General features: G+C 40.7%; 2 protein-coding genes across 2 annotated transcripts; one reads left to right on the forward strand and one right to left on the reverse strand.

Moving 5' to 3' along the window:
• Window positions 1-3,897: 3,897 nt before the first annotated feature.
• LOC6605147 (transcription initiation factor TFIID subunit 5) lies at window positions 3,898-7,044 on the reverse strand. Its single transcript, XM_002029952.2, has 5 exons — window positions 6,937-7,044; window positions 6,583-6,862; window positions 6,471-6,531; window positions 6,252-6,404; window positions 3,898-6,193 (listed from the first exon to the last, which is right to left on the reverse strand). Exons 1-5 carry the CDS (start codon window positions 6,973-6,975, stop codon window positions 3,898-3,900), a joined length of 2,829 nt encoding a protein of 942 aa, XP_002029988.1. The 5' UTR covers window positions 6,976-7,044.
• A 5,876-nt stretch (window positions 7,045-12,920) lies between these two features.
• On the forward strand, window positions 12,921-14,447 carry LOC6605148 (odorant receptor 67d). Its single transcript, XM_002029953.2, has 4 exons — window positions 12,921-13,294; window positions 13,416-13,853; window positions 13,914-14,103; window positions 14,156-14,447. The coding sequence occupies exons 1-4, from the start codon at window positions 12,960-12,962 to the stop codon at window positions 14,366-14,368; spliced, it is 1,176 nt and encodes a 391-aa protein (XP_002029989.1). The 5' UTR covers window positions 12,921-12,959; the 3' UTR covers window positions 14,369-14,447.
• The last annotated feature ends 2,280 nt before the right edge of the window (window positions 14,448-16,727 follow it).

The following is a 16,727-nucleotide window of genomic DNA, read 5'->3' on the forward strand; positions in this document are numbered from 1 at the left end:
TCGACTGCTTATGCTTATGTAGTAAATTAATACAGAATTTTTATTATCCTTCACCGTTCCATACATATTTTTCCTACCATGCACTGCAATTGAAATTCAAAGTGCGTACATGCACTCCAAATTAAATTAACCCAACCGATACTTTTGATACTTTTGTATCTTAACTGTGAGCTTGGATCTTGCTAAGCAGGCGATTGCGATCCTTTCAACGCTGTTTTGGAAAGGATCTGTCTGAGGGCTGCGTTCCTGCTTATCCGCGGCGTCATTAAATTTATTAAAAGTGCATCAAAATGTATCGCAGACGACGTGTAATTTTCATGTAATCCATCAGCGTGCGGCCATTGACACCCAGAGGGCCCTTCACTCGACAGGTAATTTTTTGGTATATTTTATATACAAAAATTATGAATTACAATGTGCGCCGCAACATGTTAATAAAATGAAGTACGTGAATATGCACTTTCGGGCTGGCAAATTCAATTAGGCGGAACGATCCAAGACACTCATGTGCGATAAGTGGCCGCCACAAAAGCCGCAAAGCCAGACGAGTCCTATGTCCTAGTATATAGCTTATCCTTTACCGATCTGCGGTTAAATTCGCAGTTGCAGTTGCAGCTGCAGATTCATTGTGTGCGAAACGAGTTGAATGCGTAATTTAATAAACTCACGAGGGCAACTAGGAGCAGGTTCAGGACATTTGCGACGCCTGCGAGCCATTCGGGTGAAAACTAGTTGGTGTAGCAACTTTAATCCCGCATCGCATTTGCGTAATAAAAGTTTCAACTTTATTGTTAATTAAATGGCCAGGACATGTCGTGGTCGTGCTCGTAGTCTTGGTTGTTTTCCTTGTTCAGATCGTGTGGCCCAGAGGCCTCTTGACAACGCAGCTGCCTTTTTGGGCCACGTCTATCAATGTAAACGTGATCTGGCCATAGCCCGAAAGTGTGGAAATTATAATAAATTTAGCCGCATTTGGCCCGCAGTTTCTGCTGGCCGTAATTATGCAGACACCTTGCCAGCCTTTCGATCTCCAGTCAAAATTGGCCAAGTGAGCTGCAATTGCATATTGCCATATTGACAGCGTGATGGATGTTTGGATCCCAAGTAGTTTTACGCCGAAACCAAATCGATTGAGCTGCTCGCTCTGCAAAAGGAGACTTTGCATGTATGGAAAACAAAGCACTGAAGGAAAAATCGTTGACCTAAAGATATTCGTAGTTTATCGGTAAAATATTTGAATTTTACGGGGGCATGGATATTTATACTACATATATAATAATTGATTCCTAAAAAAAGATTTAAGGTTATTGTTAAGGATTTACCCAATAATTTATGCAGCAGCCTTTCGCATCCTCTTTTATTCGAGTGCACATACTGCCACGGGTGGTCCGCCGTCAAGTGGCTGGACATTAAGATTCGACCGGCGACTACCGTTGGCCATTTAAGACAATAAATTTCATAAATAGCTTATGCATAAAATGCAGTCGGTGGCCCCTTCCCATTCACCCTGGCCACTCGATTCGAACGCGGATCTCAACTCCCGCTGCGTTGATATTAATTGGACGACATAATTGCGGGGCCACGTTGGCCATAATAATGCGGAGTGCGGTTCGTGGGGTAATTGCTCTGGAAACACGTTCCACTGGCAGCACTCCCCAATCGAAGCGAACTACCGGAGTTGGAATTTGTATAAATATAAATTTGGCTAACATCGAGGGTCCTCTGCCCAACCTGCGTAATTATGGGTTTGTGGCACTTGGCTTTTGCATCGCAGTCTTTTTGGCGGCACACACTTGAAATTATCGGTGTGTGTCCGCCATTTAATTTATTGTCTTTGGCGCTGCCCTAAATCCAATTGTAATACAATCCGCCGCATTTATCATATTTAACTACCGACTCCAAACGCACACACATCCTGTATTTACGGCTTGCTAATACGCGGTTTAAGTTTAATGAGTGCAAAGGGGTCGCTTATGGCGCGTCATAAAAGGTTGCAGCAATCGCAAGTAAAAGTATGTTGCAATCAAATAAAAAATTTTTAAATTAAGTTAAACGTGTCCACTACGAGGACTGCCATTCATTGTTTATTTCAAGCCAATTGATTGTGTAAATCTGCCTATTTTACGAAAACTGCAAAATTTCTCTTGATATAATCAGTCTCAATTTAAATTTTCATATTTTTGTTACCTTTCCGAGGATCTTGTCAGCCCACAGTCCTTCACATTTTGGGTTTGTTTGCTCATCATCAGGCTGAGATTGGTTCGAAACCAGCCAGGACATTGTTATGATTATAAATATTTATTTTATGCGCTGCTCTGCCCAGCTCCCGGGGATTTTCTCTCCACTTCCCATCGTGCAAATCGGTTAAATGGACTGTGCTGTTTATTTTTTCATAGTCCCTTAATAAGCCCCATGAAAAATGTGCAAATAAAAGAAGGCGGTTGGGTGGGTCTGATTCTTAAAGGACATAAAACATGTGTGTAAATGTGGATGTTTTTATTTTTGGCATGTGTGGAGGGGAGGGCCCAGAAAAGAAAATGGCGCTGAACCAAAGATATGGCAGAAGAAAGAAAGTCGAAGGAGCAGCGAACAGAAAACATGTCCAGGCGAAATTGCGCACAATTACGGGGCTGAAACGGACTGTACCTCTGCCGCCCTCCGCCACGCCCCGAATCCCATCCGAGCGGAAAAGAATTATTACGTTGAATTTTCCCCCAAAAAAGCAAAGGAAAAGAAAACGAAGCGAAAGAATTCTCATTTTTTGATAGCCCACCAGAACGATGCCGCAAGGATACACGGCAAAAAAAAAGTACTATTCCCAAGAGCGTAAGGTAGTCAATAATCACGGAATAGAAACTAATAACATCTGTTAAATACATTTAAGGTTAATGATGTAAGACTTTTAAAAATTATTTTTAAATTTTATTGATTTTATAAAAAGTCTTTTTCAAAATGACAAAGAACATAAGTTTTGTAATATATTTTTATAAAGTATTTTTCATCTATTTCTCTCTGTGCATTTCAGGATATGCCAGCCACATCGCTTGGCTCACGTGCATATGACAGTGGAGTAAACAATTTCATTTCGCGCAGCAGGACCCACAAGATAACTGCTACAAACGAGACGCAAGATGCTGCAGTGTCGTAGAGGTGGTGGGGCTGGGGCATTTTGGTCGTCAAGGGGGCGGGCAGGAGCAGCAAGGACAACGACAACACTTGAGTTCTGTTTTCGAAGCCGAGAGAGAAGGACAACAACCACCGGCTGAAGCGGCAGCATAAGAAGTTGCGTAAATATATTGTCCTGTCGCTTATTCTTAAGGGGGGTTTTTTTCCGTGGATCCGGGACAGGACGAAGGATGCAGGACGAAGGACGCAGGACGTGGGACATTGGACTGCGGTCGGCCGGGACCAATTCGAAGCTCAACTGCCAGCCCCATGGGCGTTTGGACGCAGTTAGTCGAGCGTGCCTAGCGGATTCTTTAATGCGTGCCTCTATAAATTTTGCACGCCTTTTGTAAATGTGAGGACCACGGAGAAATCTCCTGCAGGAGGAGTGGATTTTTTCAAGGAGGAATGAGTCGTGGGCAGCTGTACACGTGGCCTGACCAGTTTTTTTTTCGAAACTGTCAAATTGTTATTACTGTAGCATTCTCCTTCGCTCTGGGGGTTTGTCTCTGCTTCAGAAAATCTTGTATATTTGTCATACGAAATGTTTATCTCCAATATTATTCCATAAATAACATGAAGCAACCCTGCTTTAAAAATGAATTTTGCGGGTAAGTTTTATTTTTGTGAATTACAGAACGAAATTGTTCTACTTGGAACTTCGGATAGTTCAAATACATTTATTTAAAGATTTTTATAAAACAAAAATACTTTAGAGAGAACTTACAATTATTAAGTTTTGTTCTCCTCCTCTACCTGCGAAGTATCCAAATTAATTTCGTCCTTCAGATCTAAGCAAGCTTTCAATTTGATGGTGTCTAGAAAATCCAGCCATTCTCCGAGTTCCCTTTTCTTCTCCTCCTTGTGCTGATTAAGCTTTACGTCAGGGTCATCATTTTCAAATTTTCGAGGAGTCACACAGAAACCAAGTAAGAGATTGCGACGGGTAAAGCGGATCATATAAAATGGTGCTCCCTTGGTGTAAAATGAGCTAACCAGCAAATGATTGGCACTTGATTCTTGAGTTCCCGCCTGGTTTTTCACTCTTGACTTGGCCCTGTTCAAGTAATTCTTAATCACCTGCTCAAAGTCCCACAAGGTCAGCTGGCAATCCTGTCCACCCACAACCAATAGGTTATTATCCAAAGAGATTTCCATGGTGTTGATCGTGGCCTTATGATGATCAAAGAACTGCATCAAAATCTCATTGGCTGTGTCCCAAATCATAATGAGGTTGTCATCGCCCCCAGAAACCAAATAACGACCGCAAATTGAGTAGGTCAAGGCGGTTATCCTGCCTTTATGACCACGAAAAAGGCGCACTTGGACAGCCTTGATAATATCCCAGATCCGAACAGTGCAATCAGCAGATCCAGTGGCCATATAGTGACGATTTGGATGAAATAGGCACACCCCGAGCTCGGCCAGATGTCCTTGAAGAATTCGGGCGGGCTTCCTATTATCCTGCATCCAAACTCTCGCCGTACAATCATCCGATGCGGTGGCGAAATAATACCCCCTTGGTGCAAAAACAACAAAGCAAACCGGTGCCAAATGGCCGGGAAAAATAACCACACAACTCCAGGACAGAAGGCACCACAAGCGAACGCTGAAATCCTCGGAACATGTGATCAGAAAGCGATCCTCTGGATTAAAGGAACAACCATAGACAGGTCCTTGATGTCCGTAAAGAGTGCGTCTGGTGAACTTCTTATCAGGATCTATCATACTCTTATCAACCCCAGCCATTCCGGTGTCCAGAACTTTTAGGCACTGTGCTTCTTTCATTTGAACCAATTTAGAGGGTTTCAAAGAGAAAACATATACCTTAGAGGATACAGTTCCTAGTGCCAACATGCTAATGCCTTCCGAGAAGGTGGCACAAATAACGACCTCATCGGAAGGAGATGTTGTGTACAAGTAAGTCGATGGCAGGTTGTCCCGATCGAGTTTCATTCGATACTGTTCATCATTCTTCATGTGAAGCAAATCCATTTTGTTGGGATTCGGATTATAAACCCTATTTACCGGTGGCAAATGTAGATCATCTAATAACTGTGGTTCGCTCCTCTTCTTGCGGCGCTTTTGAAAAAAAGGACGAGCGGCATAGTCTTTTTTATACAAGGGTTCTGGAGCACCATAACATATCGGATCCAAAAGAGGCTGTCCTATGGCAAATCGTTGCTGGGGCTTGTCATCTTCACTATAAGACTGTATTTGAAAATGGCTCAACAATTTTTCTTGCTGACCTCTAGTCCATTCCTCTGTGCAAAGAAGTAACTGTCGAAAAGCTCCCTCAGACATTTCAATCTTTACCTTTTCTTGGCCAGCCAATAATTTCCGTGCTTTATTCGGAACTTCTGCTGGCTTGGAAATTTCTCTTAGCTTCATAATTCTGGATATATATGAATCATCGAGATGGTCTTGAAAGCGAACCAGAAGCATCCTTGCTCTCTGTGTCTTATCACTGACCATCATTTGGAGATAAGTTAGGACCAACAAGGGATATAACAGGATATATATCTCGTATTTGTGGTGACTTGGTGCCGATTGGATCAGCTTAACAAGTTTCTTTACAACGAATTCATAATCCGCAAAAACCGAATCCTCTTTGATAACAAACAAGCTAACATTTTCCATGTTTTCCGGAAACTGAGCACTATCTTCGTAAAAATCAGAGCCATCACGAGTCCTAGTGGCTTCGTCGATATCACAATCACTTTGATGATTTGGGGAATTCATCGAATTTGTCAGACTCTCGCCTTCCTTCAATATAGCCATTAGTTCTTCTTGAGGAACTTCGCCCTTGTCAACGGGACGTAATGACATATCCTCCCAGTAAGTACATTTATTCTCGTTATGGAGTTCATCAAGATCACTTTCACCATAATCAACATCATATAAACTGCACAAACTAAAACTGGAACTGGTGTTACTGTCCGAAAAGTTTTCATCCTCATCGACGTTCAACTTTGCTTTTTCCAACTCAGAATCCGATTTATCCAACTCATTTGGCATTTCTGCATCACTACGGTTCGTGTGTCGGAATTAGTGTGGGAGTAACTTAATTATAACTCAAGACTTACGTTCCTTTCATAATTAAGTCCGGTTGTATGATGGGTGGCACCATTTGAAATTGACAGGTTTCTTCGTCATAAATCGGCATCGATGGCATCGGACCAGTAAAAACTGGCATTGAGGGGAGTTCTTCACAGGCCATTGGTTTGTCATCTTCAACACTAAAGTAAGGGAATTAATAACTCTAGTGTAAGGTGCGTCCAAAAATTCTTGTTAATATCGCTAACCTTTTATTGAATGGACATAGATTTACATTCTTTATATTGTTAATCCAGTCGGTGGGCGAGTCTGGAGATAACGGTCTTTACTTTGTTAATGCATTTCTTTTTGGAAACTTACCATCTGAGTAGTAATCATCCGAATCACTAACTTTGTTGGATTCTGAGCTGCTCCATTTAAAGTTATTATGATCATCAATTTCGTGTTCATAATCGGAGCTTGCAATTTCGATTCCCATTTCGTCTTCAAATTCTTTCAAATACCATTTGTTCATTTTTATCTGGCTAGATTCATTCTCAGTCTTTTGCCGTTCCTTGCTTTTTGTTTTATCCTTGTCATCCTCCAGTTGTGTAAGCTCATCATCTCTTGAATCATCGGAATCAGAAATGACGTACACTTCCTGATTGAGCGCATGGAGAGTTTGGATCCTTATTTTAACCAGTTGTTAGAAAGCGCATACATATTCGTACTCACATCACTAGTTAGTATTGGTATAGGTAAGGGTGAATCCATCTTTATTGCACTTAAATATTTGAACAATCCAAATCAGCCTTATTGCAATTAGTGAATATTTTCCTTGCCTTGACAAGTTCTCGATTTGACAGCTGAGCATTGTGTGGCCGTATTTCTGAAGCCCATTTCGCCGAAAAGCCAAAATCTCATTTTATTAAAGACATTAAAACTTTTTTGTTTTTAACAAAAGAAAATTATTTCCCAATATATATATATTTATTTCTTATTTGTTTATTTATATTACAACACCTTACAACTTTTCAAATTTTTGTCTTTTGTCTTTATGGCATGGCCCCAGCTCAACTTTTGTGGTTGATATTATCTTTTCAAATATATTCTCTTATCGATGTATCCATTTTTTCTACAACTTTTACGCAACATGACGCGGCGACGACCGCCGATCTGAAACAAAATGCTGGCTCAGCAGCACATCACATGAGGGCGCTGGAATCCAGGGTGTCCTTAAAAAGCGAGGGGTGGTGGAGGGGCCGAAGGACTGGTCCATAGGTAAAAAAAAATTAATTTGCATACCCAATACTCGACGGATTTGCTGCTACGCAGAGGTTTCCCATGCCACTGTCCATTTCAGGGACCTCTTTTAATTTTTCGTTATACACTATAGATCTGCTCACAAAGGTAAAATCGTTTTACTTCGGAGGTGAAAGTTTGTCAGTATATGGTATATTCTTCATGATCAACAGGGATACACAACTATCTGAATAATTTGAATATTATTTAACAGAGTATTGCTCATTCGGCCCTTTTTTACACCACTCACTTGTTAGTGGAATTGTGTGAGTATGCTGGCGGACCAAAACCCGCGGATGCGTTTGGAATTTTTCTGTAGTTCGGGCAATATGTCGGCGCTGGCAACTCATTTTGCAGGGCACATAAAATAAAAAAGACGAGCGTAAAAAATCGATATACAAAAAGCCGGCGACAGGACAACCCGCAGCAGAAGCAGAAAATGTAGCTGCATATTGTTTTGTAATTTTCAAAATGATTTATGGCGCGCTGGGATGCACACTTTAAGTGCTTTAAAAAAAACTGCATTAAAAACTAGGAATATTGGCAATTGGTATTCATGGATGGGTATGTGTGTCAATAGTCAAGGGCCAACAGTTAGAGGCGAACACAATGGCAAACAAAGCCTCATTATGGACAGCAACAATTGCCAAATCACTTGATATGTAATGCTGTCCATAGATAAATCACACTGCAGCATAATCCATTGTAAAGTGTCGAAAAGCTGCAATTGAAATGCAAATCAATGCAAATCGATACTTGAATCATCACCAGCCGCAGAAGCAGCACCAGAATCTGAATCAGAATCAGAAACTCGAACATGAATGATTCATGCAACGCACGCGAACATTCAAATGCAAATACTCGAATGCCAGAATGCAAAATCCGAAATGCAAAAATTATCCAAAAATGCAAATTTGCGAGTGCGAAAACCCCGCTGAGTGAGGCCAACAATCAAATCAAAATAAATGCACCGCACACACACCGAAATCCCAAACTGCAACAAAGCCAAAAGTAAACATACAACAAACAATGCAGCTTGCGGATTTTCGCACTTCCGGTTAAATGTTGCTAATTTGATTAGGGAATTTTCCACAGGGGCGGGGTGCAAAAGCCGAAAAGGGGGCGTGGCAAGCGAAAAGGCCATAAACATTTTTAGCTGCTGCTGATTTCGCTCTGGCCTGCCAACTTATGCAAATTATCTTGTGTGATTTATGCCCGGAATTTTCTCGCCTTCCATCGGAGCTGTAACTTTGCTTCTTGGGTTGCTGGGTGAAAATTGAATTTTATAAAATACCGTAGACGTCGCTCGTGGAGGTACATTTTTCACTATAAAAGTGGGCTTTCACGCTTTAAACCTGTAAGTGCAATAGCTTAAGAGGTTTGCAAAAATACAACAAGTTAATTAAATTGGTTGAAAACTTGAAACAAAAAATGTATAAAAATTTAAAAAGTATTTTTCCAATTCAGTTCATTTGTTTTCAGTCTTGTTTTAAATCGACTCAATATTTCTCTACAGCTAACAGGGGTTTAAAGATACTTTCACACGCCATTCAAGGATATTGTGATTGCTCTTTTCAGGTACCGTACATATTCAAATCTTCAACATATCCTCATATATATTCAATTCAATCATATCCTGTCATGTTGCCACCAGGAAACTGGCTCTTGTGCCATTGAGTAAAGCCCTTCTTGCCTTTCCGTCTGCAGTATTGTTCTGCGAACTTGTCCGTGTCGATTGTCATGCTAATTGAGGCAAAAAGGATTCCCAGGACGCAGGACGCACCAGGTAGAAGCTGCCGAGAAACTTAGTACCATCGCAGACATGGCCGCGTAAAGTGCTCCAAGGAAGGCAGTCGTTAAATAAACCATAAAACAAGCAGTCAGCCATGGAAAACAAATAAAGCCCACCCACAAAATATAAGCTTATGGCTGGGGAAAAAAATCGAGAGGGAAATGCGGAAAATATCCCCAACTGCTGAGAAACCACAGGCATGACAAAAATTAACACGGACTCTGACGCAATTTAACACCAATTACAATATCCGTTACATCTAATTATTGTAAGAGGCCCACAAGGAAGCCACTGGCTAGTCGTCCTGCGGACTAAATTAAAGAAAAACACCGCTGCCAGGACATGGGTGGCGTCTTTTGCGGTTGTTAGGACATTAACAATGGAAACTCCAGTTCGGCAAAAGGAAAAACACGAAGCAAAAAGACCAGAAGCAGCAAATGGCGGCTATAAAACAACAGAGAACAGAACCCATGAAATATGAGCAGGAAGCTGAAGGAAAAACACAATTGTGGGGTGGCTGGGGCGAGCATTTCTTAATTTCTAACAATTTACGCTGAAAGCTTTCAGCGTTCAAATGACACACAGACGGCAGCAGGACTCCAGTGTCCTGTTCTTTTTTATATTTTGTGTGTTCCTGGCCAAGGCGACGATGATGATCTAACGCCATTATTTCCCCGCCAAACGACAGGCAGTTGTTAATGGGGCTTACCACTTAAGCGCGACGGCATAAAATAAACACGCGGTCTGCTCTACCGCCCTCTTCCATGGCCACGCCCCTCTCAAAGCCGCCCACCGGCCAACTGCGGATGTCCTGGCAAATTAATTAACATGGCGGCCAGTCGCTGGCAGCACATTTCACACTCAAAATAAATCTTATTTTTTTGGAAAATAACAGTCTAGTTTGATGTTTTTTTTTCATAACAGTTCACACCAAAAAATCGAATATATATTCTTAAACAATGTGTTTTTATAAAGAGATTTACAAAAGCAATGCAAACATTTAAAGCAGTAATTAAAGATTTTTTAGAGAAAATAAGTGTTAGTATGAACCAGAATTTCTCCAAGTGCAGCTTTCTGCTGTTTTTCCTTACTTCTACTGTTTTTGTCTTTTGGCGGTTTTTTCTTCAGCTTAATTGTGAGCCATCGTCTTCAGTCCTTCGGGGTGTCCTGTACCCCCAGTTAATATTGCGATTGGGGAGCTGCCCAGCGGCAGTTTAACAATTAAGAAACGTTTAAAGTTCGGTGAATTTGGGGCGCGGCTTTCCTTTGATTACAGGACAGGAGCCACATCTTGAAAGGTGAGTTCTCGGCAAGTCCTTTGCAGGACATTCGACATACGCGGCACGTTGTCTGCATCCGTTTGACACCTTTTGTCGGGGCGAAAATGGCACAGGAAATGAGCTGGGCCGTACGTGACTTGTTTTCGTTGTTGCCAGTAAATTGGAAATGTAAAATATTCGGCTGCTCAAGCTCGATTGTTTGGCTGCTCGAAAGGGTCACATGGCGGTCCTGGTAGTTCCTGGGGACACTCTTTAAGCTGACCCCAAGTCGGATGGCTGTTTAACATTCCGAATTTGTGCACTCGCTCAATTTCCTTCCATTCCCCAAATGTAATTACCCCAAAAGGGCGGCTACGAAATCTTTCTGATTTGACACGAATTTCTCGGCCCGACTCCGGCCGGAATAATTAGTGTCCATTGAAGGGGCGCTACGGGCGTTACGTGCCAAACAGAACGCCCTGCGGCAAGGACGATGGTTCCTTGGAGGACTGTCGACCTCGCCTTCGTCGTCCTGGCATAATTGCAATTAAAATGTTCGCCGGGAAGTGCAAACACTTGGAGGCAATTGCCGTGCACAGAAATAATAACAGGCAGATTGCGCAAATTAAAATATAATTAGAGACAAACAAGACGCTTGTATAGGCGGGGAAGTGCTTTAAAAATGATTAGCGCAACTTGGTCTATAATTTATGAAAAAAACTTATGAATATGGTCAATAACTGACATTATTTATAATAAGAAGGCATGAGTTATTTTCTGTTAAGAACCTATTATTAAATTCATATGAAGAGATTACTTATAAATAAACTATGGCCTTGCGATCATTTTTACCTACACAGTGTGTAATTAACTAAGAAATGTTATTTTTTAATAGCTAACATTTAATTTTTTTTAAATTTTTTTAAGCAATATACAACAAAGAGATCACAAATCTCCTAGAAATTGCAGTGTATACAGTGGCGCCCACTGGCGAGCGGTGGCCTCGAAATGCCACGCACTTTCCACTGGAATAAGTTTTTTGTTCGGCTGGAAAATAAGCGAGCGTGAGACAGCCCACCTTTTATTTTATTTCCATTGAGGGTTGATAGAGTGAGTAACAGGGACAGAGTGAGAAAGAGAGAGATATATTGATTATAGAGGAGGGGAGTACGAATACCTGGTATTCCCTAACTAACGAGCAAGTAATTTTGTGGGCCAACTGAGATGCCTGGCAGCGTCTTTAATGTTTCCTTGGCTACTTTAAGCTCCTGTTGTCTTGGCCTTTTGCCCATATAAAGTATACGCCACGATGGCGAGGTAGTAAGTGGGGGTGGTGCTTTCGATTATTTTTCCAGGGGGTAGGCCTGTGAGGGTCGTTTTTTTTGGCCACACCTTCCATCCTCACAGGGGTGACTAAGCAGGGAATATGTATATTTTTTTTCCGCGTGCGCCGAGCGTTCGCTTTTACTTTTGTTTGCTCGGATTTTCGATCGAAAAAAAATATATAGAATAAACGAAAAAATAAAATGAAATAAAAGCGAAATGAGGAAGAACGAAATTTGTTTCGCTGCCGCTTTATGAAATGTCAAAACTTCAAAGCGAACCCAACTTAAATGCAAGAAAATGAGAAAATATTCACTTGAGTGCGTATGCGCTGTCGACACTGGCATTCTCATCCTGTTTTCCTGATTTCGTGCCCATTGTCCTGTCGTCCTTGTTGCTGTTGCTCGGCCTGTTGTTGTTTGCGATGCTGGTGCTGTTTGAACTGTTGTTGATAGCCTTTATTAGTTGTTGGCCCAAAGCTTAGGCGCTTACGCATTTCCCCCCACATTCTGCTTCCTGTCCCGAAATTTTCACGTCAGGACTTGTGCGCTTCGCAAATAGATATAATTTTAAGCTGCCCTAACAGCTCACGTTTGCCTCCTTTTTTTTCCATTCGCAGTCCACTTTTTTTCCGGGCAGCAAATTTTATTAAACAATTTTATATTAAATCAATTGCGTGGAGATTTTCTCCTTATATTGTGTTTTCTGGTCGGGGTGTCAGATGTGCTCATGCAAAAAGTTGTTTGGCTGGGAGGTAATGGAAGATTTACGATGGGAAAAACAAAATGCGATTCATCTCTTATTAAATCAATAAAGAGCATACAGTTGCTAGACGTATACCTTATATTTTCGTAAAAGAAATGTACCATTGAGAACAAACATATTTTGTGCAGAGTGTAAGTAAATTTTTTTCAGATATCGACCGCCCTTGAATATTATTTATTTATAATAGATTGTTTAGCTAAATGGCGCAATTATATCGTCAATATTTTGACATTAAACGCCAGCTTGGTAACTATAAAAGCAGGATTATTTCCACAAATGAAAAACAGTTCTCCTTTAAGTTACATAGTTAACAAACAATGCTGAAAATGGCAAAAGTTGAGCCTGTAGAGCGCTATTGTAAAGTCATTCGAATGATCCGCTTCTGCGTGGGATTTTGCGGAAACGATGTGGCTGAACCCAATTTTCGGATGTGGTGGCTCACCTACGCTGTGATGGCAGCCATTGCCTTCTTCTTTGCCTGTACAGGATATACTATTTATGTGGGAGTGGTCATCAACGGAGACCTCACCATAATCCTACAGGCATTGGCCATGGTCGGCTCGGCTGTTCAAGGACTTACTAAGCTTTTGGTAACCGCCAATAATGCTTGCCACATGCGAGAAGTTCAGAATACCTACGAGGAGATCTATAGGTCAGAGTTCGGTTTTAGCAACCACAACCAATAGTTCAATTCTAATAAATCAAACTTTTATAGGCATATTCATCAATATAAATATTTATATACAACATTTTCATATTTAATATTTCCGCAGAGAATACGGCTCTAAGGGAGATGAATATGCTAAATGCTTGGAGAAACGAATCCGTATTACATGGACTCTGTTAATCGGCTTCATGCTCGTCTACATTATCCTTTTGGGCCTTGTAATCACCTTTCCCATATTCTATTTGCTGATTCTGCACCAGAAGGTGTTGGTCATGCAATTTCTAATACCATTCCTCGATCACACCACCGATGGGGGTCACCTAATCCTCACGGCTGCCCATGTGATTTTAATTACATTCGGTGGATTTGGTAACTACGGTGGGGATATGTACTTATTTCTTTTCGTTACCCATGTGCCGTTGATCAAGGACATATTCTTTGTGAAGCTGACGGAATTTAACGAGTTGGTTATGAAAAGGAATGATTTTCCGAAAGTGAGAGCCATACTTTGCGACCTGTTGGCCTGGCATCAGCTGTATACAAGGTAATTAGCGTAACGAAATAAGTATTAAAGTATTTTGTATATATATTTGTATTTATGCAGAATGCTTCAAACCACCAAGAAGATCTATTCCATAGTCTTGTTCGTTCAACTTTCCACAACTTGCGTAGGTCTTTTGTGCACCATATCTTGCATCTTTATGAAGGCCTGGCCCGCAGCTCCTCTTTACCTTTTATATGCCGCCATAACTCTCTACACCTTTTGCGGCCTGGGAACTTTAGTGGAAAATTCAGTAGGTAATTTAGTTGTTGTTTAAGAAACTGTAATCATTTTATGCATTTCAGAATGAGGATTTCCTAAGTGTGATCTACACGAATTGTTTGTGGTATGAGCTACCCGTTAAGGAGGAGAAACTTATTATCCTGATGCTGGCCAAGGCTCAAAATGAAGTTGTCCTTACTGCAGCCGATATGGCGCCTTTGTCAATGAACACAGCTTTGCAATTGACAAAAGGCATTTATAGTTTTAGCATGATGCTGATGAACTATTTGGGATAAGAAAACCAAACATTTAATTAAAAATCTCACCTATTTTCATATACTTTACTCTAAATAAAGGTTATTTTAACAATGCACACTTTTACTTTGTAAAAGTAAAATTTATGGATAACATCAAATAGTTCTTTTATAGGTTGTGCATTTTTCAGAACTATTACCTATTTGGAGAAGTGGCTAACCAGTATGTACAAATGAGCGATCTTTAAACAAATCTCGTAAATCGCTATACAATTTGGTTCCCATCTTTAGCCATGGAAATATGTACTAAACAAGTAATCCGCTGAAACTGCTGCTGAGCAAATGAGAGAAGTGAATTTGGTTGGGGAAAGCGCTGATTAATTTTTGCTCTTTGTCTAATGAACTTGCCGCAACGGAATTTAATAAACAGACCCGCACTTTATGGGCCCACAAAAAATGATGTCTGCCAGGCCACAGACCATGAAAAATAGTAAAAGCAGCAAAAATAAAAAAAGGCCAAGCGTCGAAAGGAAAGGAAAAAACCGAGGCGATCCAAATGAGGGAAAAGTATGAAAAAGCATCGCTGGTAAGTTGTAAAAATTGTCTTTTAATGCCGCGCAAATCCAGCAGATTGCCACGTAGTGCTAATAAAATAAAGTTATGTCCGGGCATAAAGAACAAAAAGTCCGCGCACCGCTAAAACGCACCCGAAATAGTGTGCCATCGTGAAATAAAAAAAAATAAGAACCCACCGAAATCCACCGAAAAATGGCGTTGAAAATTGAGTGCGCGGGCGCAAGACGACGGCCAAGATGGTTGCTGAGGGGGCTGGGAGGTTGGTAAACGCATCATTAATCAAATGTCCAAAGCGTAAGCACCGTTATTCATCATTGCTTATGGATAAGGTGCTCCAGCGCCCCATCCTCCCACTCGAAAGTACCCACCCCAAACGCAAGACGCCCCTCAAGAAAATCCGCATGAGTTGCCATATTCGTTGGTTTGTTTTCTTGGCAGCAGGAAATTTTGTTGATTTTTTTTTTTAAATCATGAATCAGAAATGAAGTATCTCATAGCGGTTAAAAATTTCCATATTTAACTATTTGTTTTAAAAGGATTTTTAAGTAATGAACAAACTATATCTTCAGATAGATTAGAATAGAAACAGTATGTACAGATTACTATTTATATTATTTAACATTTTTTACTGAACTTAAATCTTTTTCGTTTCATAAATCTTAATGTTAATGTAAATATTTTATAATTTATGAACCAATTTCCGAATGTACAGTTGATTCAGTAGTCGTTGTTATACAAAAAGTTTTCTGCCCAAAAATGACAATCACATTTTCGTATAATTTCTTTATATTTGCCATACCCAAGCGAATCTCACATGGCCAATGCTCAGGAAAATCCACAAAAAGTGAACTCTAGTCTAGAGCTCCCCTATTATACTCTATTTTACTGTTCATACCCCACCCTAATCACTTTCTCAGCCACCCTAATGGCGCATATCAATTTGGCTCAGCCACGTGCTGATGATTTCTTCCTTTCTTTTCTCAATTTTTTTTTTGTATTTACTTTACTTGCTTTTTTTGGGAAAAATGTTTGGCTATATTTTGAAGAGCTTGTAGTGTGTATTATTGCGGCCTGAAAGTGAATTTTGTGGGTTTTTTTTTCAGCGCTGGAACATCATAAATCAGGCTTACATTGCACAGAATCATCAAACAGGCGACAACTTTTCGAAGGAAAGGCGGTCAGAGAAAGAGGAACAGGAACTGCTAATGGAGTTTTTACATTAGAGATTGCTTCCCGTTGGCAGAATGTTGTTTTTATCGGGTCTAAAACATCGAGATGCTGCTCTAACACCCCTTCAAGTGTCAGTTACATATTGTCGGGACAACAAAACGCTTCACTTTCCATCATCACAGTTGGCAGCAACCCGAAAAAAATGCCCACGAAAAAAGGTTAGAACCAAAAAATTTGCATACACAGCAGCTGAAACAGGATGCGTCCTCTTTTTTTTTTTTGGTGCTATTGTGGTTGTCTGTCCAGGAAGTGTGCACATTGAAAGGTTTTCTTTTTTCCACTCCATGTCGGTGGTATTTTATATTTTTTCGTAGGAAAGTAAAAAATACTGCAGTCAAAGTGAAAATGTTAGCAATTAATTGGCCTGCAGAGGAACAAAATGCGAAAGGGATGCTGGAGGCCAAAACGGCTGGGGTGAAAAATCTCCTAAATTAAATAGAAATTATATGCAAATTCGAAGCGAGTTTTCCATTAACCCTTCGACGGCAGGAAAATCATATTTGGTTACATTTCCACGTCACGTCGACGTGTTTAAGTACGCATCATTTGGCCGCTTGGCTGTAATTTAATTGGTTTGGCTGGCGGGGCAGGTACA

The sequence above is a fragment of the Drosophila sechellia genome, chromosome 3L, assembly GCF_004382195.2.
Source record: "Drosophila sechellia strain sech25 chromosome 3L, ASM438219v1, whole genome shotgun sequence".
In the NCBI taxonomy this organism is placed as follows: Eukaryota; Metazoa; Arthropoda; class Insecta; order Diptera; family Drosophilidae; genus Drosophila; species Drosophila sechellia.

Bases quoted from the DNA above. Each gene is read 5' to 3' on its own strand.
- LOC6605147 (XM_002029952.2), bottom strand. From the start codon at position 6,975: ATGGATTCACCCTTACCTATACCAATACTAACTAGTGAT. The intron at 6,863-6,936 runs GTGAGTACGAAT...GCGCTCAATCAG, and splicing joins TACCAATACTAACTAGTGAT to GAAGTGTACGTCATTTCTGA. The intron at 6,405-6,470 runs GTTAGCGATATT...CCCTTACTTTAG, and splicing joins CTATGTCCATTCAATAAAAG to TGTTGAAGATGACAAACCAA.
- LOC6605148 (XM_002029953.2), top strand. From the start codon at position 12,960: ATGCTGAAAATGGCAAAAGTTGAGCCTGTAGAGCGCTATTGTAAAGTC. The intron at 13,295-13,415 runs GTCAGAGTTCGG...ATATTTCCGCAG, and splicing joins ACCTACGAGGAGATCTATAG to AGAATACGGCTCTAAGGGAG. The intron at 14,104-14,155 runs GTAGGTAATTTA...TATGCATTTCAG, and splicing joins GAACTTTAGTGGAAAATTCA to AATGAGGATTTCCTAAGTGT.